We start from the raw sequence: 25615 nt of genomic DNA, 5'->3' as shown, positions 1-25615 counted from the left end.
CTGCCACTTACCTTCCCTGACTCCACCCTCCTGTCACAGACCGGCGCTTGACCATGCCCCCACTGCCACATACCCCCACCGCCCGACTCAGGCCGGGCGGCTGTCCGGCCTGCAGCCGACTCCCCCCCCCCACCTTGACGGGAGAGGAAGTCCGCCACGACCATCTGCGCCCCCGGCCTGTGGACCACCTTAAAATTGAAGGGTTGGAGTGCCAGATACCAACGGGTGATCCGCGCGTTGGCATCTTTCATGCGGTGGAGCCACTGTAGGGGCGCGTGGTCTGAACAGAGGGTGAAAGGGCGCCCCAGCAGGTAGTAACGGAGGGCGAGGACCGCCCACTTGATTGCCAGACACTCTTTTTCAATGGTGCTGTAGCGCCCCTCACGCACCGACAGCTTCCTACTGATGTATAGGACGGGGCGGTCCTCCCCCTCCACCTCCTGGGACAAAACCGCCCCCAGCCCTCTGTCTGATGCATCGGTCGGCAACACAAAGGGGAGAGAAAAGTCAGTGGCCCCCCACACAGTGCAGCCTTTACCTCAGAAAAAGCCCACTGGCATTGCTCCGTCCACTGGACCGGATCTGGTGCCCCCTTTTTAGTGAGATCGGTCAGCGGGCTGGTGACGTCCGAATAATTAGGTATAAACCTACGGTAATAGCCAGCCAGCCCCAGGAACTGTCTCACCCCCTTTTTGGTCTTGGGCCTCGGGCAGGCTGCAATCGCTGCCGTCTTATTAATTTGGGGACGCACCTGTCCGTTGCCCAAGTGGAAGCCCAGATACCGTACTTCCACCCGCCCAATCGCACACTTCTTTGGGTTGGCTGTGAGCCCCGCTCGCCTCAGCGACCTAAGGACGGCCCTCAGATGTTCGAGGTGCCTCGGCCAGTCATTACTATAGATGATGATATCATCTAGATAAGCGGCCGCATAAGTGGCGTGGGGGCGGAGGACTCTGTCCATCAGCCACTGAAACGTAGCGGGCGCCCCAAACAGCCCAAACGGAAGGGTGACGAATTGGTGTAAACCAAACAGTGTGGAAAAGGCCATTTTTTCTCGGGATAGTGGAGTCAAGGGGATCTGCCAATATCCCTTCGTCAAATCCAGCGTCGAATAAAAGCGAGCAGTGCCTAGTCGATCGAGCAACTCATCAATACGAGGCATTGGGTACGCATCAAATTTAGACACCGCATTGACTTTTCTATAGTCCACACAGAACCGGACCGACCCGTCGGCCTTGGGTACCAAGACCACCGGGCTGCTCCAGTCACTGTGGGACTCCTCGACGATGCCCATTTCGAGCATGGTCTCAAGTTCTTCCCGAACCACCTTTTTTTTGTGTTCGGGTAGTCTGTAAGGGTGGCTATTACCCCCGGGGGCGTCTCTTTGTGGTGCTCTATGAGGTTAGTGCGACCGGGCAGGGGCGAGAACACATCCGAAAACTTGGTCTGCAACTGGGCGACCTCCGTGAGTTGGGTCGGGGAGAGGTGGTCTCCACAGGGGACCGGAGAGGTACGTGATGTCAATGCCCCTTTTTAAACCTCCGGCCCCAGCTCCGCCTTCTCCGGAACCACCGACACCAACGCCACGGGGACCTCCTCATTCCAGAGTTTAAGCAGATTGAGGTGGTAAATTTGTAGCGCCCCACCCCTGTCCGTTCGCCTCACCTCGTAGTCGACGTCCCCGCCTCGCCGTGTGACCTCAAAGGGTCCTTGCCAATTGGCGATCAATTTGGAGCTTGATGTGGGCAACAGTACGAGTACTTTATCTCCCGGTGTGAACTCCCTAAGGCGCGTACCCTTGTTGTACAGGCGGGCTTGCCGTTCTTGGGCCTGCCGCAAATTCTCCTGGGTTAGGTGGGTGAGCGTGTGGAGTTTTGGGCGCAGGTCCATAATGTATTGAATTTCGTTCTTACTTTGTGAAGGTCCCTCCTCCCAATTTTCCCGCAGCACGTCTAGGATGCCGCGCAGTTTACGCCCATATAATAATTTGAACGGGGAGAACCCCGTGGAGGCTTGGGGGACCTCTTGCACTGAAAACAACAAGGGCTTGAGCCACTTATCCCAATTACATGCGTTCTCACTTACGAATTTTTTAATGATATTCTTGAGGGTGCGATTGAACCGTTCAACTAAACCGTCCGTTTGTGGGTGATACACACTGGTGCGGATCGGCTTAATCCCCAATAACCTATACAGTTCGCACAGTGTCCATGACATAAATGTGGTGCCTTGATCAGTCAGAATCTCTTTCGGGATTCCGACTCGGGAGATAACGCGGAAGAGTGCCTCCGCAATACTGCGTGCTGAGATATTGCGCAGAGGCACTGCTTCCGGGTATCGCGTTGCATCGTCCACCAGAACTAATATAAAGCGGTACCCCCGTGCTGACCGATCTAATGGCCCGACGAGATCCATCCCAATTCTCTCAAACGGGGTCTCGATCAATGGAAGAGGGCACAAAGGCGCTTTTGGAATGGCCGCTGGATTTACTAACTGGCATTCGCGGCATGCCGTACGCCACCTACGAACATCTCCGCGAATCCCTGGCCAATAGAATCGGGCCATTATTCGGGCTAGTGTCTTATCCTGCCCTAAGTGTCCAGCCATGGGATTAAAGTGAGCCGCCTGGTATACCAATTCCCGGCGGCTCTTCGGAATTAAAAGCTGTGTGACTCGCTCTTTAGTTTGAGTGTCCTGCGTCACTCGGTATAACCTATCCTTCATAATCGCGAAGTAGAGGAAGGACGGGGTGGCGTTCGGCTGGAGCGTTTGACAATCGATTACTCTCACTTGGTCAAACGCATGTCGCAGAGTCTCGTCTCGCGACTGCTCTTATGGGAAATCTGCAAGGGATTCCCCAAGAGAGAGAGGAGGGGCCGGCGGCTCCTCACTCTGACGCGGAGATGACGTAGACGGCTCTGTGACAGCTGCTCCCGCCAAAGTGACACCGGGACCTCCCCCCGTTAAATGGCAGGACCCACTCTTGACTAAGTGTGTCATTAAATCCCGAAATCCCGGCCAATCAGTCCCCAAAATTAAAGAGTGGGTAAGGCGAGGATTAACCGCCGCCTTCACTATAACTTTTTCCCCTCGGAAAAAAATGTGGACCGACACCAAAGGGTAGCTGTGAACGTCCCCGTGCACACACAACACCTTCACCCCCTGTGCTCCCCCCAATGCCTCGTTCTGCACCAGGCTTTGGTGAATTGAGGTCTGATTACAACCAGAATCCACCAACGCCTGATATGTATCCCCTTGAATACTCACCGGTATGCGATACTGTTAGGACTAGGACTGTTTTGGCCTCTAGAGGCCGCTGTTATTTCCTTTTCATGTCGTGTTTATTTTGGCCTCTAGAGGCCGCCACTGTTCTTGTGTTTTGTGTTTGTGTTAATTGCCTAATTATCTTCACCTGTGTCCTTAATTAGTTTGTCTATTTATACCCCTGAGTTCAGTCCTCTTGTCACGGAGTCTTTGTGCTGTTATGTTTATCTCCAGTTTCCTTTGTACTGTGTTTTTTGATCTTCTTAGCTTTTGTATTTTTGCACTTTGCTTTTCTTTTGGATTATACTCTTTGGTTTTTCTTTGTCTTTTGTTTTGCCCTGTATATAGTGTATATAGTTTAAATAAACCTTTTGATTCTTTTTCTACTTCCGCCTCACGCCTCTGCATTTGAGTCATCCCCCTGGTGGCCTAGTGGGGGTTTGCTGGATTATCACACCAACGAACCAGGTTCGAATCCCAGCAAAACCCTAACAGAAAGACTCCGTCATGACCGACTCAGCAGAGGCTGCTTCAACTGTCTACCCGGCTAACCTTCAGGGAATTATGGCAGCTTTGACACGCTTCGGAGCGACCATGGACGCTCATGGACGTACGCTCACCAGCCAACGTGAGGCCCTCGCTCGCCACGAGGAACTGCTTCAGCAAATTGGGAAAACCCTGGCACAGCTGACATCTCTGCCTGCATCTCCTGCTCCTGATCCAGTTCCTGCTCCTGATCCAGCTCCCACTCCTGCTCCAGTGCCTCCTGCAATGCTGCCTTCTTCACCTCGCGAACCCAGCCTTCCTGCACCACAGAGGTATGACGGCAAGCACAGTGAGTGCCGAGAGTTCCTTACCCAGTGTCAACTCACCTTTGAGCTTCAGCCTACCACCTACACTACGGATCGCCGCAAGATTGCCTTTGTGATCACCTTATTAGCTGGTAAGGCGCGAGCCTGGGCTACTGCTATCTGGCAAAGACAGGGACCTGAGTGCTTTGATTTCCAGCTGTTTTCTGAAGAGATGCTTCGGGTCTTCGATCAGGCAGACATCAGTACCGACGCAGCCCGAAAGCTCATGTCCATCCGGCAAGGAGGAAGCGTCGCAGATTACGCCATCTCGTTCCGAACACTCGCAGCAGTAAGTGGATGGAACGAGACTGCCCTGGTGTCAGCCTTCCACCATGGTCTGTCTGACCCCATCAAGGACGGTCTGGCCTCTATTGGATGCCCAAGTGACCTCGAAACCCTCATCTCACATGCTATTCGTCTGGACAACAGGATGAGAGAACGCCACCAAGCCTTGAGCCCCCCCAGCCTCCCTACCTCTACCTGGAGACCGTCTACCTCCTTCAGTGACTGTCCAGAACCCATGCAAGTGGGTCGTACTCGCCTCTCCGCATCTGAGAGGGAGCGCAGAAGGAGGGACAAGTGCTGCATCTACTGTGGCAAGCCTGGTCACTTCCGAGCATCATGTCCCGAACTCTTGGGAAAAGGACCGCCCCGTCCAGCCGAGGGAGGGTTGTGACGGGGCCTACCCTCTCTCCCGGACTCCCTGGCCAAGGAATCTACATCCCGGTCTCCATCTCCTGGGGTGAGTCTGTCCACTCTTGTCAAGCTTTGATAGACTCAGGGGCGGCTGGGAACTTTATGGATATTCACTTCTCCCAAAGCATCAATATACCTACTGCACCTCTTGAAGTCCCTCTGTCTGTGTCTGCCCTCGATGGCCAAGCGTTAGGTGATGGAAGAGTCACCCAAGTTACTTCTCCAGTTTTCCTCCAGTCTCAAGGTCACAAGGAAGAAATATCCCTGCACCTGATTCCTTCACCTGAGTTCCCAGTTATTCTAGGCCTTCCTTGGCTTACTCGCCACAACCCTCGCATAGACTGGGTTACAAGCCAGGTTGTGGAATGGGGCCCTGCATGCCATGCCTCTTGTCTGCTCTCTAGCTCTCCTGTGTCTCCTGCCGAGCCCCCTGATCTCACCGAGTTATCTCAAGTTCCCACAGAGTACTGGGATCTCAAGGAGGTATTCAGCAAGAGCAGGGCCGCCGTTCTTCCTCCGCACCGGGCCTACGACTGTGCCATCGACTTGCTCCCTGGGACTACCCCTCCTCGTGGCAGACTGTTTTCACTCTCTCAGCCAGAACGCAAGGCCATGGAGGAATACCTCAAAGATGCCCTGGTCTCTGGGTTTATTCGACCCTCCACTTCACCTGCTGGAGCCGGCTTCTTCTTTGTCGGCAAGAAGGATGGGGGGCTCCGACCATGTATTGATTACAGGGGCCTGAATAAGATCACTGTGCGCAACCGATATCCCCTTCCGCTGATGTCCACAGCTTTCGACCTGCTCCAAGGCGCCACCGTCTTCACCAAGTTGGACCTACGGAACGCATACCACCTCATCCGTATCCGACAGGGAGACGAGTGGAAGACTGCCTTTAACACCCCATCTGGGCACTACGAATACCAGGTGATGCCCTTCGGACTCACCAACGCACCAGCTGTTTTTCAGGCCCTAATCAACGACGTCTTAAGGGACATGATTAACCTATACGTTTTTGTCTACCTCGACGACATCCTTATCTTTTCCAAGACCGTGCAGGAGCACCGCCACCATGTCCGCCAGGTTCTCCAGAGGCTGCTACAGAACAATCTGTTCGCCAAGGCCCAGAAATGCGAATTTCATGTTCCCGAGGTCTCCTTTCTGGGATTTATTGTACGGACAGGCCAACTCCAAATGGACCCTGCCAAGACCCTGGCCGTCCGGGACTGGCCTACTCCCAAGTCCGTTAAGGAGGTTCAGCGGTTCTTAGGATTCGCTAACTTCTACCGCAAGTTCATCAGGAACTTCAGTTCTGTGGCAGCACCCATGTCAGACCTCACCAAAGGGACAGGTGGATCTTATGGCTGGTCTCCTCAGGCAGAAAAGGCGTTCAAAGACCTCAAGGACCGCTTCTGCACGGCACCCATTCTGGTTCTCCCGGACACCTCCCAACCATTCATCGTGGAGGTGGACGCCTCGGACAGTGGTGTCGGCGCGGTGCTCTCTCAACGTTCGGAAGGAAAGCTGCACCCCTGCGCTTACTTCTCCCACCGCCTGAGTCCTGCTGAGTCCCGGTACGATGTGGGGGATCGAGAACTGCTAGCGGTCAAACTGGCCCTTGAGGAGTGGAGGCACTGGCTGGAGGGAGCACAACATCCATTCCTGGTTTGGACTGACCACAAGAACCTGGAGTACCTCCAGCAAGCCAAGAGACTGAACCCTCGACAGGCTAGGTGGGCCCTGTTTTTCAGTCGGTTTGACTTCACCCTCTCATACCGCCCCGGCTCCAAGAACACCAAACCTGACGCACTGTCCAGACTGTTCTCTGCCACTAACAGGGAGAATGAAGTCGGGCCTATTATCCCTGTGTCCCGGATTGTGGCCCCTGTCCGCTGGGGTATTGAGGAGGCTGTCCGACGAGCCCAACGCCAGGACCCCGGTCCTGGGACGGGGCCACCAGGCCTCTTGTACGTCCCACATCAAGCCCGGGCCAAGGTTCTCCAGTGGGGTCACTCTTCCCCTCTCACCGCCCACCCGGGAGCTCGGAGGACCCTGGACTTCCTGAAAAGACGCTTCTGGTGGCCTAACATGGAGAAGGAAGTAAGGTCATTTGTCCTGTCCTGTGAGGTTTGCACCAGAACCAAGAACCCACGACAGCGTCCCCAGGGTCTCCTGCATCCTCTGACCATTCCCCGGCGTCCCTGGTCCCACGTGGCAGTCGACTTTATCACGGGTCTCCCTGAGTCACAAGGTAACACGGTCATTTTGGTCTTAGTTGACAGATTCTCCAAGGCCTGCCGCTTCATACCACTGTGCAAACTCCCCTCTGCTCTTGAAACTGCGAAACTTTTGTTTAATCATGTCTTCCGAGTCTTTGGTCTTCCACAGGACATCGTCTCAGACCGAGGGCCCCAGTTCTCCTCCCGAGTGTGGCACGGGTTCTGCAAGGTCATCGGAGCCACTGCCAGCCTCTCCTCTGGGTTTCACCCACAGTCCAATGGTCAGACGGAGAGGCTCAACCAGAACCTGGAAACCACCCTGCGAGGCCTGGCTATGGATAACCCGACATCGTGGAGCACCTGGCTGCCATGGGCGGAGTACGCCCACAACACCCTGCAGTCATCGGCCACCAAGCTGTCGCCATTCCAGTGCCAATTCGGGTTCCAGCCACCTCTGTTCCCGGACCAGGAGGAGGACGCGGGGGTGCCCTCGGTCAACCAATATGTGAGACGGTGTCGCAAGACCTGGAGCAAGGTCAGGAAGACCCTCATACAGACCTCCAGAACCAACCAGACTCAGGCCAACCGCCATAGAAGACCTGCACACGCTTTCCGCCCTGGGCAGCGTGTTTGGCTGTCCACTAAGGACCTTCCACTGCGGGTGGAGAACCGCAAGCTTGCTCCTCGCTACATTGGCCCCTTCAAGGTGGTGTGCAGGGTGAACCCTGTCTCCTACCGGCTCCAGTTGCCCCGGACTCTGAGGATCAACCCCACTTTCCATGTTTCCCTGTTACGGCCCGTACTGACATCTACGTATGCCCCTGCTCCTAGGAACCCCCCACCCCCCCGCATCTTCCAGGGGCAGACTGTGTTCACTGTGAATCGCCTGCTTGACTCCCGCCGGGTCCGCGGCGGGTTGCAATATCTGGTGGACTGGGAGGGCTATGGTCCTGAGGAGCGCTGCTGGGTTCCTGCTCGGGATGTCCTTGATAAAGAACTATGTCGGGACTTCCATTCGGCCCATCCGGATCGCCCTGGGAACGTCAGGAGACGCTCCTAGAGGGGGGGGTCCTGTTAGGACTAGGACTGTTTTGGCCTCTAGAGGCCGCTGTTATTTCCTTTTCATGTCGTGTTTATTTTGGCCTCTAGAGGCCGCCACTGTTCTTGTGTTTTGTGTTTGTGTTAATTGCCTAATTATCTTCACCTGTGTCCTTAATTAGTTTGTCTATTTATACCCCTGAGTTCAGTCCTCTTGTCACGGAGTCTTTGTGCTGTTATGTTTATCTCCAGTTTCCTTTGTACTGTGTTTTTTGATCTTCTTAGCTTTTGTATTTTTGCACTTTGCTTTTCTTTTGGATTATACTCTTTGGTTTTTCTTTGTCTTTTGTTTTGCCCTGTATATAGTGTATATAGTTTAAATAAACCTTTTGATTCTTTTTCTACTTCCGCCTCACGCCTCTGCATTTGAGTCATCCCCCTGGTGGCCTAGTGGGGGTTTGCTGGATTATCACACCAACGAACCAGGTTCGAATCCCAGCAAAACCCTAACAGATACGCTCCGGCCCGATCGAGGGCGGCCGCTGGCGAGTCGGGGATCCGAACCACCGCGCCCACTCCCATCGCCGTGCACTGCTGTTGCAGGTGGCCCGGCTCCCCACAGTGCCAGCAAACCGCCCCGGGCTTTCCCTCTGCACCGGTGTTCTGGGGCTCACTCACCTGAGGGGGGGGGAGAGACAGACAAAGAAGGGAGAAACGGGAGGGCACTGCGGGTGCGGCGGGCCGGCTGGGGTGGTGCCGGCCCCCACCTCCGCGGTGGGGGAATGGGGCGAGGACGGGACACAGGAGGAGGGAGAGAGAGAGAGAAGAGGAGAGAAGAGAAGACGCCGTCTGCTGTCCTGCCACCGGAACAGCCGCCAAATGGTCCTCCGCCAGCTCGACTGCCTGATCCAGCGACGCCGGGCGGTGGCACTGGACCCACTCCGCGGTTCCTGCTGGCAAGCAAGCGATGAATTGCTCCAGCACCACCTGGTCTATGATCCCCTCGGCGTCGCGGTTGACAGCCCTTAACCACTGCCAGCAGGCGTCCCGAAGCTGCTGGCCGAACGCGAACGGCCGGCCGACTTCCTCCAAGCGCAACACGCGGAAGCGCTGGCGTTGCTGCTCTGGGGTGTGCCCCACGCGCTGGAGGACTGCCCGGCGGAGGTCCGCGTAGGCCAGCCGGCAGTCGGCGGGGAGCTGTAGCGCGGCCAGCTGTGCCTCTCCCGTTAGCAGGGGGAGGAGGCGCGCCGTGCGCTGCTCCATCGGCCACCCGAGGCTTCTGCGACTTGCTCGAAGAGCGTGATAAAAGCCTCGGGGTCGTCCTGTGGACCCATCTTGGTGACGGTGAGGGGAGACAGGCCCGCGGTGGGAGCGCTGGTGGACCCCGCTGATGCGAGGAGGTGCCGGAACGCCTCTCGGTCTTCTTGCTGGGCCAGCACCAGGGCCTTGAAGCGTCGCTCTTGTTCCTTTCGGAGGGTGACGAGTGGCTGGTGCTGGCTTTGCTGGGCCGTGGCGAGGGCGTGGACCAGGTCGGCGAACGGGGAGGACTCCATGGGGTTGATCGGCTGGTGCTCCACTATGATTCCCGGGTTTCAGCACCACTGTGGCGGTTCGATATGAGTGAGTCGAGCACAGAGGACGGCAGGACAGAGATCAGGTGTATACAGAGGCTTTATTGCCACACTTTTCTGTCTAACAATATTTTACACCCAACAAATAGAGACACACACTGGCGTCTCGTCCGGGGGATGAGCTCCTCTGCTCTCCCTCCCTAAATAGGGCGCGGTCACTGGGAAGACACACAAACACAGGTTAATTGCAGTCAGGTGTAGTGATTCTGCCACTTACCTTCCCTGACTCCGCCCTCCTGTCACAGACCGGCGCTTGACCACGCCCCCGCTGCCACAACATTGTATTAGTTTCCACTGTTATGCTGATGAGACATAGTTGTACATTTCTGCAAAACCAGATGAGAGACACCAGCTTAATAGAATTGAAGAATGTGTAAAGGACATTGGATGCTTATTAACTTCCTTCTACTTAACCATGACAAGACTGAAATACTTGTGCTAGGACCACATGCAACTAGAAGTAAGTTTTCTGATTACACAGTAACTCTGGATGGCCTTTCTGTTTCTTCACGTGCAGCAGTCAGAGACCCTCAGGGTGATTATTGACCCCGGTCTTTCATTTGAAACTCACACCGATAGCATTACCTGGGTAGCTTTCTTTCATCTCAGAAATATTGCTAAAATAAGAAATTTAATGTCACGACATGACGCAGAAAAACTAGTTCATGCTTTTGTTACCTCCAGGTTGGACTATTGTAATGCCTTACTGTCTGGATGTTCCAATAAGTGCATAAACAAGCTCCAGTTAGTTCAAAATGCAGCAGCAAGAGTCCTTACGAGAACTAGAAAATATGACCACATCATCCCTGTCTTATCCACACTGCATTGGCTCCCAATCAAATTTCATATTGATTATAAAATACTACTATTGACCTTTAAAGCACTGAATGGTCTCACACCACAGTACCTGAGCAACCTTCTGGTCCTTTATGACCCACCACGCCTACTTAGATCAAAAGGTGCAGGCTATCTGCTGGTACCTCATATAGTGAAGGCTACATCAGGGGGCAGAGCCTTTTCTTACAAAGCCCCACAGTTATGGAACAGCCTTCCAAGTAGTGTTTGGGAATCAGACACAGTCTCAGCGCTGAAAACATATCTGTTCAGTCAAGCTTTTTGTTAATGGTGTTTATGAGGTAAAGGAGTAGATCTGGAGGGTCCTCAGACAGATTGTTTTGGTAAACTGGGATGTATGGATGCTGTCAGTCCCCCACTCACTTGCTCACTTGAGTTTGTTGATAGTGTCATGGCTGGCTGCTTTATGTCCCAGGGCTCCCTCATGCCTGTGTTACCTTCTGGCTCTGCCCTTTAAGTTATGCTGTCATAGTTAGTTTTGCCGGAGTCCCTGCTTGTACTCGACGCAAAATGTATACTGTTCTTACTTATTCAGGTGACATTGGGCATACCCAACAACCTGTCCTCCACAGGAGCATATGTCCACCCCCATCTGTCCCTCTGAGTTACATGTCAATCCTGAGATCAAGATGCTGACCTCTTCTGCTCCTCGGACCTGCCTGATCCATCCTGATGTCCTATGTCTGGTCGGAGTCTCATCACATTGCTCCTGTGGAGGACGACCCCATATGGACAGTCAAAAGTCACACTTGGAAGACGCTCTGGACACTTACAGTCATGCTTTTATGGTTGAGGACTACAGTTGACATGAACAGTTTTGCACTCAATTTTCCATCAATGAAGAGTTTATAACATCAACGAATCTGACTTCATGTTAAATCTGTTAATGTTATAGTCATGTTGTCTGTTGTTGCCCAGATGAGGATGGGTTTCCTTTTGGGTCTGGTTCCTTTCAAGGTTTCTTCCTCATGTTGTCTGAGGGAGTTTTTCCTTGCCACTGTCGCCACAGGCTTGCTCATTGGGGATAGATTAGGGATAAAATTAGCTCATGTTTTAAGTCATTCAAATTTTGTAAAGCTGCTTTGTGACAATGTTTATTTTTAAAAGCACTATACAAATAAACTTGACTTGACTTACTGTAATTTTGACCCTGTGTTGATTTCAGAAACCCCAAAGAAAATTTAAACTTGTGCACTCGTCTTTTTTTTAATTAAAGATGTATGCTGTACAATCATTCTGCCACAGAAAAAGAACAGTTCAAAGAAATTACTGAAAGCCCAAATACTGCCATGGCATTCATATCCAAGATGACATTCATTTCACTGTATGTAAACTTCTGACCACAACTGTAACTACTGTACATCAATACTGATGGTTGTTGTTCCATTACCATTTGGTAGCTAGAAGATCTTTACCATCTGTAGCCTGAAATATCTGGTTGTTTTTTGACCAATCAATGGTTTGTACCATTTCTACCTCCACCCATACATGGGTGACAAATTAAAGGAAACACTGTGTCTCTGTTATGCTGTGGGCTCCGATTGTCTCCTTAGAAGGAAGGATCACTAAATTTCTTTTTAACAGTTATTCCATGAAATCGAGTCATAAATCAGCTGATCGCCGACAAGGCACGTAGCGCTGAGTTGGCCGTAAGCCATGTACGACAAGATTGAATGAAATAACTGTTTTATTATATCCACATTCACTGGATTTTGAGAAACAGAGCATTTTTACTTTATATTTTGCAAATTCGATAACTAAAAACTTTATACAAAACGTCCAACAAAATAGTTTCCGCTTAGAATGTAAACAAACCAGCAAAACGACAGTAGCAATTTGTGAAAAATGCTGTAATAATTTTTGAAAAATAAAAAAAAGATATGTTCTTACCATCAAATACTTTTATTCCATATTTTGTTGCTTTTTTGTATTTCTGGGGGTTTTGTTTTCAAGTAGAGTTTCTATTTCGTCCTCCGTTTGTTCAGCAACACGCTCTGCCATTTTGTTTTTCTCTACTCACGGTATAGGAGCTGATAACCTAGTCGTAGAGTAGCCATTCAGAGTGTGCAACTGCTCATATACAGTGAATGTGGACAGAATAAATATGGTTATTCTGACTGATCACCGTTATCTGATGAGGAACCATGTCTATCCACATCGAGGGCTCAATGAATGGTTTGAAGAGGAAGAAGATTGTCAATCATAGGCTATGGCCTTCACAGTCACTTGATCTCAACCCAGTTGAAAACCTATGGAAGATTACGGACTGACGTGTTAGACAGCATTCTCCAACACTATCATCAAAACACCACCTGAGGGGATATCTTTTGCAAGTGTGGCATTCATTTCTCCAGAAAAGGTTCCAGAGACTTTTGTAGAATTTGTATCAAGGTGCACTGAAGCTGTTCTGGGTGTTTGTGGTGTCCCTAATACCTTACTAAGACGCTAAATTTTTTCCCTTTAATTTGTCACCCAGCTGTACATGTCCCAGCTTGGCAAGTGTATGACCTGGGAAAGAAGGGGTAATCAAATTCAGGACAAATTCAAATTCAAGTACTTTGAATATACGTTTTATCTTTTGTTTTATTTCAACTAGTTTTTTAACCAGTTCTCAGTATTTTGACTTGGGTGCTTTTGTTCTTAATCTTACAGTATCAAACTTCTTGGTGTAATTGTAGGTGACAAGGTCAGCTTCCTGTAGATCTGTTTCTGGGTCTAGAATGTCACCAATTAGACCTTTCCAGAAGGAACCCTGCAAATCCAGAGGTAAAGGCACATCTGCACGGATGGCGATTCCCAGCAGCTGACCGAAGAAGTGCAGAAGCTGTTCTTCGGCATAAGTAATGGGGCAAGGTGTCAGGATATACTTCCCCTAGACAAATATACATTGTTGCATTAGTATTATCCTGAAAAGGGTAGAGGGTTTTGCAACAATTCAACATTTTGGATAAACAATTACTCTCAGATAAAATCAGAGAACATTTTCTGAACTACAATAAATGTAAAAACTGAAGAACTTAATTGCCTGCATTTCTTAACATATCATATAGAAAAAAGTATTTAAAATCAACAAGCCTGTGTGTTGGCAAATTGAGCTACCAGGATAAATAAAATGGCCTTGATTTACTAGGACTTCAAAAAACGAGCAATGACTTGCATGTGCAAGTCGGCCTTGGCAAAAGGTTGGTGTAATCAGATAACAGTGATGACTGAAATGTGACCTGATGCCAATGTTTGACAGGTGATAAAAACAGCTCACACCACAGTGCACTGGAAACATAACATGGTGTATCTACTGCATTCATGAAAAAAAAAGCCCATACATTAAAAAAAAGCTTTCCGCAGTGCCTTTAAAAACTGTTGCATTCTGACCACCCTGTAGCCACTTCACATAGAATTACCTTAATAAGGGTGTACAGCTTAATATTACAGCTTAATATATTTCTTATTATTAAAAAAGGATGTTTAAAAGGCTGCATTGTGACTGGGTGAGCCATTTGGCTACAGTATTTTGTTCACAGCCTCATGGCAACTTTACCCAATTTGGAAATGCTGTCTGAGGAAAATTCTAAGCATTATCCATACATTTTAGGTATTCAGAGAGATCGGATGGGTTGTAAATTTGGTTTTAGCACTGGGCTAAAATCAAATGCTGTGCCAATTAGTGCTCAGCCCATGCCTCAATGTGGTTGGAAAACTAGGTCCTTGAGCCACAGATACTCATTTATATTATCAATTATCTCAAAATCTTAATAATGAAACATCACAAATATCAATTATTTGTAGATATTGCTCAGCTCTATGTGCAAAAGGACAAATTGCATGTGTAAAATGTGGATGATGTATGATTCACAAAGAATTAGATAATTTTCCAAATTGTTTTTTTTGTGTGCTACAGTATGTGTTCTTGATAGCCATCAGGAGTTCTCATGGAAGAAAATGGGAAGAGACAATGACCCTAACCCATAGCTACATCATTGCTTGTTTACCGCAGTGTATTATGGGTGATACCCAGGGTCAGCTCCCCCGTATAGTTTACTTTCACCTTTGTTAAATGCTGCATTGTTCTGTCTAACCGTTTTTAACTATGCCTACAGTGAATTGCTGTGTGCCTTACTGTGTCTCCACAGCAAAGAGAACACCCAGTTTGAGCTTTTATCAGCTTCCAGTCAAGAAGAAAGAAATGGATAAGTTTAATTCGCAACAAATACCTTTGAACTGAATCGAAATGGACAAGTGTTTGTAGTTTACATTTCTCTGGTGGGAAAAAAAAGACATACTTAAATTGTGACCCAGCAATATTTCTATGGTCTGTGGAATGGCCTTTGGTTATCGAAGATTATAACAATTGACACTGTTCATCGTCTGAAACTAATGATATTCCAAAGCCTGTAAAACAAAGAAGCATTCTTCTTTGCCTCTCAACATGCCGAAGCACTCGGCAGCCAAACAAGCCTGTCGGACCAATAAAACTCCCAAACCACAAAGGGTTTTCTTTCAGGTATGTATAAAGTTCAGTGTACCCAGAGGTGGACAGTAATGAAGTACATTTACTTGAGTACTGTACTTATGTACATTTTTTGAGTATCTGTACTTTGAGTATTTTATTTTGGAAACGTATGGCTTTAACTTCACTACATTTGAAAGGCAAATATTGTACTTTTTACTCCATTACATTTCTGTCAAGGTCCTCATTACGATGAAGTGGCTTTGAAAGTGGATGTTTTTTCTTTTCTAAAACGTGATAGGCTGTTTCAGTGTCTCCGATGAAAAAACCAATCAGTAAATCACTAGGGTCACATCATGTCCCTAGACTGTATAAAATCAAGTTCAATGATTTCTCAGCAGTATTATTTGAACGCAATCAGTTGATGGCAGAATGGAAGGAGGCGGTTATTTTGGGGAATGCAAGCACCCATGGCCATACCTAGAACCCATGTTTCAGTTTTCTGAAAGGAATAAAGATTCATTTTGTTTTAAATGTTTGCCGAAAACGAACCTCATCACGGCCTACAAAAACTCGCTATCCGACCTGCGGAAGCATACTGAGGTATATAAACATTTTATTCCAAGAGAAAGCTTGCAGCAAAGTTGTCTGTGTTAGGGTTTTGCTGGGATTCGAACCTGGTTCGCTGGTGTGATAATCCAGCAAACCCCCACTAGGCCACCAGGGGGATGACTCAAATGCAGAGGCGTGAGGCGGAAGTAGAAAAAGTATCAAAAGGTTTATTTACAATATATACAGTCCAAAAGAAATAATCCAAAACGCTCAGAAGATGAAGGGAAAAATAAGAAATATCCAAAGTACAAAAGTCAAAACAAAAGCCAAAAACCAGAAAAGAAAGGGCAAAAATACCAACGCTCAGAAGATCCAAAAAACAGTAAATACTAGGTCCAAAAAGTCCAAAAAGCAAAGCAAAGTGCAAAACCAAAAAGACAAAGGCAAGGAACACGGTACAGAGGAAACTGGAGCTAAACATAACAGCACAAAGACTCCGTGACAAGAGGACTGAACTCAGGGGTATAAATACACAAACTAATTAAGGACAGGGCGGGGCAGGAAACAGGCAATAAGACAAAAACAGAACACAGTGGTGACCTCTAGAGGCCAAAACAAACATGACCAGAAAAGGAAATAACAGCGGCCTCTAGAGGCCAAAACAGTCCCCCCCCCTCTAGGAGCGTCTCCTGACGTTCCCAGGACGATCAGGATGGGCCGAATGGAAGTCCCGACAAAGTTCTTTGTCTAGTATGTCCCGAGCTGAGACCCAGCAGCGCTCCTCAGGGCCATAGCCCTCCCAGTCCACAAGATATTGGAGACCCCCGCAAACCCGGTGGGAGTCCAGCAGGCGGCGCACGGTGAAAACAGTCTGACCCTGGAAGATGCGGGGGGGTTCCTAGGGGCAGGGGCATACGTAGACGTCAGTACGGGCTGCAACAGGGAAACATGGAATGTGGGGTTAATCCTTAGCGTACGTGGTAACTGGAGCCGGTAGGAGACAGGGTTAACTCTGCGTTCAACCTTGAAGGGGCCAATGTAGCGAGGAGCAAGCTTGCGGTTCTCCACCCGCAGCAGAAGGTCCTTGGTGAACAGCCAAACCCACTGCCCAGGGCGGAAAGTGTGGGCAGGTCTCCTATGGCGGTTGGCCTAAGTCTGGTTGGTTCTGGAGGTCTGGATGAGTGTCCTCCTGACCTTGCTCCAGGTCTTGCGACACCGTCTCACGTATTGGTTGACCGAGGGCACCCCAGTGTCCTCCTCCTGGTCCGGGAACAGAGGTGGCTGGAACCCGAATTGGCACTGGAACAGCGACAGCTTGGTGGCCGATGACTGCAGGGTGTTGTGGGCGTACTCAGCCCATGGCAGCCAGGTGCTCCATGATGTCAGGTTATCCATAGCCAGGCCTCGCAGGGTGGTTTAGAGGTCTTGGTTGAGCCTCTCCGTCTGGCCATTGGACTGGGGGGGTGTGGCAGCGGGGGCGTGGTCAAGCGCCGGTCTGTGACAGGAGGGCAGAGCCAGGGAAGGTGAGTGGCAGAATCACTACACCTGACGGTAATTAACCTGTGTTTTGTGTGTTTTCCCAGTAACCGCGCCCTATTTAAGGAGGCAGAGGGGAGCTCATCCCAGGACAAGAACACAGTGTATATAGAAGAACACAGTATATATGTGACGCTACCAGATTAAGAACTCGCGAGTAAACTGAAAAGTCGGAGAAATAAAAAGCCTGTTTCATCTGAAGCGTTGTCCTGCCGTCCTTTGTGCTCCACCCACACTTTAAAGAGCTCTACAGTGGTGCCAAAACCCGGGAAAAGGTGGAGCACCAACCTTGCAGCCCCATGGAATCCTCCCCATTCGCGGACCTGGTCCACACCCTCGCCACGGCTCAGCAAAGCCAGCACCAGGTGCTCGTCACGCTCCGAAAGGAGCAAGAGCGGCGCTTCGAAGCCCTGGTGCTGGCCCAGCAGGAAGATCGCGAGGCGTTCCGGCATCTCCTCACATCGGCGGGGTCCACCAGCGCCCCGGCCGCGGGCCCATCCCCCCTCACCGTGACCAAGATGGGCCCGCAGGACGACTCCGAGGCATTTCTCACCTTGTTTGAGCAGGTCGCCGAAGCCTCGGGGTGGCCGATGGAGCAGCGCGTGGCGCGCCTCCTCCCCCTCCTGATGGGAGAGGCGCAGCTGGCCGCACTACAGCTCCCCGCCGACCGCCGGCTGGCCTACGCAGACCTTCGCCGGGCCGTCCTCCAGCACGTGGGGCGCACGCCAGAACAACAGCGCCAGCGCTTCCGCGCACTGCGGTTGGAGGAAGTCGGCCGGCTGTTCGCGTTCAGCCAGCAGCTCCGGGACGCCTGCTGGCGGTGGCTGAGGGCCGATGATCGCGACGCCGAGGGAATCATCGATCAGGTGGCGCTGGAGCAATTCATCGCATGCTTACCAGCCGGAATCGCGGAGTGGGTCCAGTGCCACCGCCCGGCGTCGGTGGATCAGGCAGTAGGACTGGCGGAGGATCATTTGGCAGCTGTTCCGGTGGCAGGACGGCCGACGACGTCTTCTCTCCTCTCCTCTTCTCTCTCTCTTTCTCCCCTCCCTTCTGTGTCTCGTCCTCGCCCCATTCCCCCACCACGGAGGCGGGGGCCGGCTCCACCCCAGCCGGCCCGCCGCACCCGTGGTGCCCTCCCGTTTCTCCCTTCTGTGTCTGTCTCTCCCCCCCCTCAGGTGAGTGAGCCCCAGAGCACAGGTGCAGAGGGAAGGCCCGGGCCGGTTTGCTGGCGCTGCGGGGAACCGGGCTACCTGCAACAGGTGGGCGCGGTGGTATGGATCCCCGACGCGCCAGAAGCTGCCCTCGATCGGGCCGGAGCGTATCGCATACCGGTGAGTGTACAAGGGGCTACATATCAGGCGTTGGTGGATTCTGGTTGCAATCAGACCTCGATCCGCCAAAGCCTGGTGCAAGACGAGGCATTGGGGGGAGCACAGGGGGTGAAGGTGTTGTGTGTGCACGGGGATGTTCACAGCTACCCTTTGGTGTCGGTCCACATATATACACACACACTGTGTTCTTGTCCCAGGATGAGCTCCCCTCTGCTCTCCCTCTGCCTCCTTAAATAGGGCATGGTTACTGGGAAAACACACAAAACACAGGTTAATTACCGTCAGGTGTAGTGATTCTGCCACTCACCTTCCCTGGCTCCGCCCTCCTGTCACAGACCAGCGCTTGACCACGCCCCCGCTACCACAGGGTGGAACCCAGAGGCTGGCAGTGGCCCCGATGAGCTTGCAGAAGCTGTGCCACACTCGGGAGGAGAACTGGGCCCCCGGTCAGAGACGATGTCCTGTGGAAGACCAAAGACTCGGAAGACGTGATTAAATAGCAATTTAGCAGTGTCAAGGGCAGAAGGGAGTTTGCACAGTGGTATAAAGTGGCAGGCCTTGGAGAATCTGTCCACAATGACCAAAATGACAGTGTTACCTTGAGACTCAGGGAGACCCGTGATGAAGTCGACCGCCACATGGGACCAGGGACGCCGGGGAATAGGCAGAGGATGCAGGAGACCCTGGGGACGCTGTCACAGGTTCTTGGTTCTGGTGCAGACCTCACAGGACAGGACGAATGACCTTACTTCCTTTTCCATGTTAGGCCACCAGAAGCGTCTTTTCAGGAAGTCCAGGGTCCTCCGAGCTCCCGGGTGGGTGGTGAGAGGGGAAGAGTGACCCCACTGGAGAACCTTGGCCCGGGCTTGACAAGGGACATACAGGAGGCCCGGTGGCCCTGTCCCAGGACCAGGGTCCCGGCGTTGAGCTTGTCGAACGGTCTCCTCAATACCCCAGCGGACAGGAGCCACAATCCGGGATACAGGGATGATAGGCCCAACTTCACTCTCCCTGTTGTTGGGTGAGAACAGCCTGGAGAGCACGTCCAGTTTGGTGTTCTTAGAGCCCGGGCGGTATGATAGGGTAAAATTGAAACGGCTGAAAAACAAAGCCCACCTAGCCTGTCGTGGGTTCAGCCTCTTGGCTTGCTGGAGGTACTCCAGGTTCTTATGATCCGTCCACACCAGGAATGGATGTTGCGCTCCCTCCAGCCAGTGCCTCCACTCCTCAAGGGCTCGTTTAACCGCTAGCAGTTCCCGATCCCCCACATCATAGCGGGACTCCGCAGGGCTCAGGCGGTGGGAGAAGTAAGCGCAGGGGTGCAGCTTCCCTTCCAAGCATTGAGAGAGCACCGCGCCGACACCACTGTCCGAGGCGTCCACCTCCACGATGAATGGTTGGGAGGTGTCCGGGAGAACCAGAATAGGTGCCATGCAAAAGCGGTGTTTGAGGTCATTAAATGCCTTTTCTGCCTGAGGGGACCAGACACAGGAACCATCAGTCCTTTTGGTGAGGTCTGACATAGGTGCTGCTACGGAGCTGAAGGTCCTGATGAACTTGCGGTAGAAGTTAGCGAATCCTAAGAACCGCTGAACCTCCTTAATGGACTTGGGAGTAGGCCAGTCCCGGACGGCCAGGGTCTTGGCTGGGTCCATTTGGAGTTGCCCTGTTCGTACGATAAATCCCAGGAAGGAGACCTTGGGGACATGAAACTCGCATTTCTGGGCTTTAGCAAACAGATTATTCTGTAAAAGTCTCTGGAAGACTTGGCGAACATGGTGGCAGTGCTCCTGTAAGGTCTTGGAGAATATCAGGATGTCGTTGAGGTAGACGAAAACGTACTGATTAATCATATCCCTCAAGATGTCATTGATAAGGGCCTGAAAAAACAGCTGGTGCATTGGTGAGTCCAAAGGGCATGACCTGGTACTCGTAGTGCCCTGACGGGGTGTTAAAGGCGGTATTCCACTCGTCTCCCTGTCGGATACGGACGAGATGGTATGCGTTCCGTAAGTCCAACTTGGTGAAGATGGTGGCGCCTTGGAGCAGGTCGAATGCTGTGGACATCAGCGGAAGGGGATAGCGGTTGCGCACGGTGATCTTGTTCAGGCCCCTATAATCAATACATGGCCGGAGCCCCCCCATCCTTCTTGCCGACAAAGAAGAAGCCGACACCAGCGGGTGAGGTGGAGGGTCGAATGAACCCAGAGGCCGAGGCCTCCGTGATGTACTCCTCCATGGCCTTGCGTTCTGGCTGAGAGAGGGAAAACAGTCTGCCACGAGGAGGGGTAGTCCCAGGGAGCAAGTCGATGGCACAGTCATAGGCATGGTGCGGAGGGAGAACGGCGGCCCTGCTCTTACTGAAAACTTCCTTGAGATCCCAGTACTCTGTGGGAACTTGAGATAACTCTGTGAGATCGGGAGGCTCGGCAGGAGACACAGGAGAGCTAGAGAGCAGACAAGAGGCATAGCAAGCAGGACCCCACTCCACAACCTGGCTAGTGACCCAGTCTATACGAGGGTTGTGGCGGGTAAGCCAAGGAAGACCTAGAATAACTGGAAACTCAGGTGAAGGAATCAGGTGCAGGGATATTTCTTCCTTGTGACCTTGAGACTGGAGGAAGACTGGAGAAGTAACTTGGGTGACTCTTCCATCACCTAACGCTTGGCCATTGAGGGCAGACACAGACAGTGGGACTTCAAGAGGCGCAGTTGGAACATTGATGCTTTGGGCGAAGTGGATATCCATAAAGTTTCCAGCCGCCCCTGAGTCTAACAAGGCTTGACAAGAGTGGACGGACTCACCCCAGGAGATGGAGACCGGGATGTGGATTCCTTGGCCAGGGAGTCCGGGAGAGAGGGTAGGCCCCGTCACAACCCTCCCTCGGCTGGACAGGGCGGTCCTTTTCCCAAGAGCTCGGGACATGATGCTCGGAAGTGACCAGGCTTGCCACAGTAGATGCAGCACTTGTCCCTCCTTCTGCGCTCCCTCTCGGTTACAGAGAGACGAGTACGGCCAACTTGCATGGGCTCTCGACAGTCACTGGAGGAGGTAGACGGGCTCCAGGTAGAGGCAGGGAGGCCGGGGAGGCTCAGGACTTGGCGGCGTTCTCTCATCTTGTTGTCAAGGCGAGTAGAATGTGAGATCAGAGTTTCGAGGTCACTTGGGCATCCGATAGAAGCCAGACCGTCTTTGATGGGGTCAGACAGACCATGGTGGAAGGTTGACACCAGGGCAGTCTCGTTCCATCCACTTACTGCTGCGAGGGTCCGGAACGAGATGGCGTAGTCTGCAACGCTTCCCTCCTGTCGGACAGACATGAGCTTCCTGGCTGCATCTTTACTGATTTCTGCCTGATCGAAGACCCGAAGCATCTCCTCTGTAAATAGCTTGAAGTCAGAACACTTGGGTCCCTGTCTTTGCCAGATGGCCGTTGCCCAAGCTCGTGCCTTACCAGCTAACAAGGTTATCACAAAGGCAATCTTGGGGTGATCCGTAGTGTAGGTGGTAGGCTGGAGCTCAAAGGTGAGTTGGCACTGGGTAAGGAACTCCCGGCACTCACCGTGCTTGCCGTCATACCTCTGTGGTGCAGGAAGGCTGGGTTCACGAGGTGAAGGAGACAGTGTGGCGGGAGGCACTGGAGCAGGAGCAGGAGCCGGATCAGGATGAGGAGATGCAGGCAGAGGTGTTAGCTGTGCCAGGGTTTTCCCAATTTGCTGAAGCAATACCTCGTGGCGAGCAAGGGCCTCACGTTGGCTGGTGAGCGTTCGTCCATGAGCGTCCATGGTCGCTCCGAAGCGTGTCAAAGCTGCCATAATTCCCTGAAGGTTGGCCAGGTAGACAGTTGAAGCAGCCTCTGCTGAGTCGGTCATGAGGGAGTCTTTCTGTTAGGGTTTTGCTGGGATTCGAACCTGGTTCGCTGGTGTGATAATCCAGCAAACCCCCACTAGGCCACCAGGGGGATGACTCAAATGCAGAGGCATGAGGCGGAAGTAGAAAAAGTATCAAAAGGTTTATTTACAATATATACAGTCCAAAAGAAATAATCCAAAATGCTCAGAAGATGAAGGGAAAAATAAGAAATATCCAAAGTACAAAAGTCAAAACAAAAGCCAAAAACCAGAAAAGAAAGGGCAAAAATACCAACGCTCAGAAGATCCAAAAAACAGTAAATACTAGGTCCAAAAAGTCCAAAAAGACAAAGGCAAGGAACACGGTACAGAGGAAACTGGAGCTAAACATAACAGCACAAAGACTCCGTGACAAGAGGACTGAACTCAGGGGTATAAATACACAAACTAATTAAGGACAGGGCGGGGCAGGAAACAGGCAATAAGACAAAAACAAAACACAGAACACAGTGGTGACCTCTAGAGGCCAAAACAAACATGACCAGAAAAGGAAATAACAGTGGCCTCTAGAGGCCAAAACAGTCCCAGTCCTAACAGTCTGTGCTTTTAGAGCTAGCTATAATGTTGCAATAACTATGCAGTATGGTTAGTCAAATGACTTTCTATGGATTTGCCCGCCAAGTTGCTATAACCTTGTCCACGGCTAACATTAACACATAGCTAGTTAACTTGGACACTGTTAGTTAGCATGTAACAATGCAGTTACGCAAAGATGAATAACATTAACTTATCTGAAGTCCTTTCAGAAATATGTTTTAGCACAATCTTGCCAAATAAACAGAATGTAGAAATCTTTCTTTTCTAGTAGCATTAGCTACCCAATATGATTTTGAGTTTGAAAAGAGTTTGCTAGCATGTCAGGTGGAGTTTCACTGATTAGCTAGCTTAACATTAAACCACCATGATGGCACAGCATGTGTTCATTTTGTGAATTCACATTTCTGTCTTTGGTAACGGCATTAGGTATTGTAAGCGTTGTGGCAATAATACAACGATGCATTAACAGAAAATGTACTTTTAATACTTCAGTATTTTTAAAAGCAAGTACTTCAGTACTTTAACTTAAGTAAAAATTTGACTGTACAATTTTCACTTGTATTGGAGGAACATTTGACCAGTGGTATCTGTACTTTGACTTAAGTAACGAAGTTGGGTACTTTGTCCACCTCTGAGTGTACATCACTAGTGGCATTTATTGAAGAAAATGCATTTATACTGAACATGACAAGGCAGATTAGCAGGTTTCCAAAGTTTTTTTTTTTTTGGTAATGTTTCCTGATATCAAGTTTTATTTGCGCATTCTGTGCTACGCACTTCCTGGTTCCCGAGTTGTTTGCGACAAGTCGTTTTTTCCGTGAGGGTTGGCATTAATTACTTATCTTTTTAAAAAAAAATTTCTCCAAATAATTTTCCAGTATCCTCTTCATTTTTTATTGTACTTTCACTTTCCTTTTTCCGTTTTTTTCTCTCTCTTTTTGGAAGAATGCTGAGACCAGAAGCTTTCTTTTTTTCTCCTCCTGCGTAAAGACCATAAGTGGAGGCCATCCCCATTGTATCTGCTTTAATATCAACAGATCTTCAATTAAGGTACGTGAATCCTTTCATCATGGCACACCTTCAGCCTGTTCAGTGTGCTGAGTGCAGGATGTTTAGTCATTCTTCCTCCATCACTAGCGACAGCTTTATTTGTGATAAGTGCAGATTAGTTAGCTCTCTGACGGAGAAGATTATAGTGTTGGAGGCGCGTATCCAGGCTTTAGAGAAGGTCAGTGAGAATGAGAACAGTGTAGTTTCTGTACGGGAAAGTCTGGATGCCCTTGCTGGAGTTAGTAATCCCCCAACTCCGGCATTAGAGCCCTTACAGCGGGCTACCGCTGAGGCTCACCCACGGGAGCACCACTCCTCTCCGTGTCAGGTGTTGAACAAGTTTGCTCTCCTTAGTGATGCACTCACTGAGAAACCTGAAAGAGCTCTGGTTATAGGGGACTATCATACGGCATGTGAAATTAGGTCAGCCTTTAGGGGCACCAGCAGCTTTAGTCAGGTGTATACCGGGAGCCAGGGTGCTGGACGTAGCAGGTAATCTTAGGGTCCTAGGCAAGCACATGTTCTCAAAGATAGTTATCCATGCAGGAGCTAATGATGTACGCCTTCGTCAGTCTGAGGTTACTAAGAGTAACTTTGTAGAGGTGTTTAAATTAGCGAAGGCGATGTCCGATGCTGTAGTATGCTCTGGCCCCATTCCAACGCGGCATGGCGATGTAGCTTACAGCAGGTTATGGTCGCTGAACTGCTGGTTGTCCAGGTGGTGCTCTGAAAACATTGTGGGCTTTATAGATAATTGGGCTAATTTTGAGGGCACTGCTGGCCTGTTAGGGCAGGATGGTATCCATCCCACTCGGGAAGGTACTGCTCTCATTTCCTGCAGCATAGGTCATAGTCTCAGAACAGGCCTAAAAATTTCTGACAATCCAGAACCAAGGCCAGGGAGCAGACGAACAGGCTAAACCGACTGTCTGCTAGCTGCACAGAGTCGTCAATCAGGGTCCACTACATCGAGACTGTGCCTGTTCCCCGAGCTCAACAAAAAAGTAGAAATATTCAGAGAGTTTGTTCCAGTAACCTAATCAATATAAAATTAGATCATACTGACTGTCCAGCTGCTGCCAGCACCTTTGACCTAAAGGTGGGGCTATTAAATATCAGCTCTCTTACATCTAAAGTGCTAATGCTTAATGAACTTATTACTGATCAGGAGTTTAATGTACTTTGTTTAACTGAAACATGGATTAAGTCAAATGAATATATAGCATTAAATGAAGCTAGTCCTCCTGGATACAGTTATATGCACCAGCCTCGTCTAACTGGTAGAGGAGGAGGCCTTGCAGTTATTTATAATGATTATCTAGGTGTAACACAAAAACCTGGTTATAAATTTAATACATTTAAAGTTCTTCATACTAATATTCATGTATGTAGCCTTGAAAAATAGGTCTACCCAGTTAATTCCGTTACTTATTATTTACAGTTTCTTTCTAAATTTGCAGATTTTATCTCAGATCTGGTTATTTCCTTAGACAAAGCTTTAGTTGTTGGAGATTTTAATATTCACTTCGATAACCCAGAAGACCCTTTGAAAACAGCATTTGTGTCCATTTTAGATTCAGTAGGGATTAATCAGAATGTCACAGGACGGACCCATAATTGGTGGCCACACCCTCGATCTAATACTAACATTCGGGTTAAACGTAGAAAATATAGTCATACTTCCATAGTCTGA

At 50.3% G+C, this 25615-nt stretch overlaps 1 protein-coding gene across 10 annotated transcripts in view; it reads right to left on the bottom strand.

The window, feature by feature from the left end:
• LOC132872214 (probable E3 ubiquitin-protein ligase HECTD4) overlaps window positions 1–25615 on the bottom strand; it is an 868395-nt gene that overhangs the window by 34860 nt on the left and 807920 nt on the right. For 7 of the 10 annotated variants that reach the window (XM_060906858.1, XM_060906861.1, XM_060906860.1 and 4 more), the window contains exon 72: window positions 13205–13426. In XM_060906858.1, the coding sequence (XP_060762841.1) occupies window positions 13205–13426 (222 nt within the window). Of the gene's footprint in view, window positions 1–9916; window positions 10026–11521; window positions 11569–11691; window positions 11791–12849; window positions 13063–13204; window positions 13427–25615 lie in introns of those variants that run through there. The other 3 variants (XR_009651397.1, XR_009651396.1, XM_060906865.1) reach the window with 3 other exon arrangements.

Source organism: Neoarius graeffei, chromosome 24 (assembly GCF_027579695.1).
Source record: "Neoarius graeffei isolate fNeoGra1 chromosome 24, fNeoGra1.pri, whole genome shotgun sequence".
NCBI lineage: Eukaryota > Metazoa > Chordata > Actinopteri > Siluriformes > Ariidae > Neoarius > Neoarius graeffei.
This window is presented reverse-complemented; position numbering and strand designations above follow the sequence as displayed.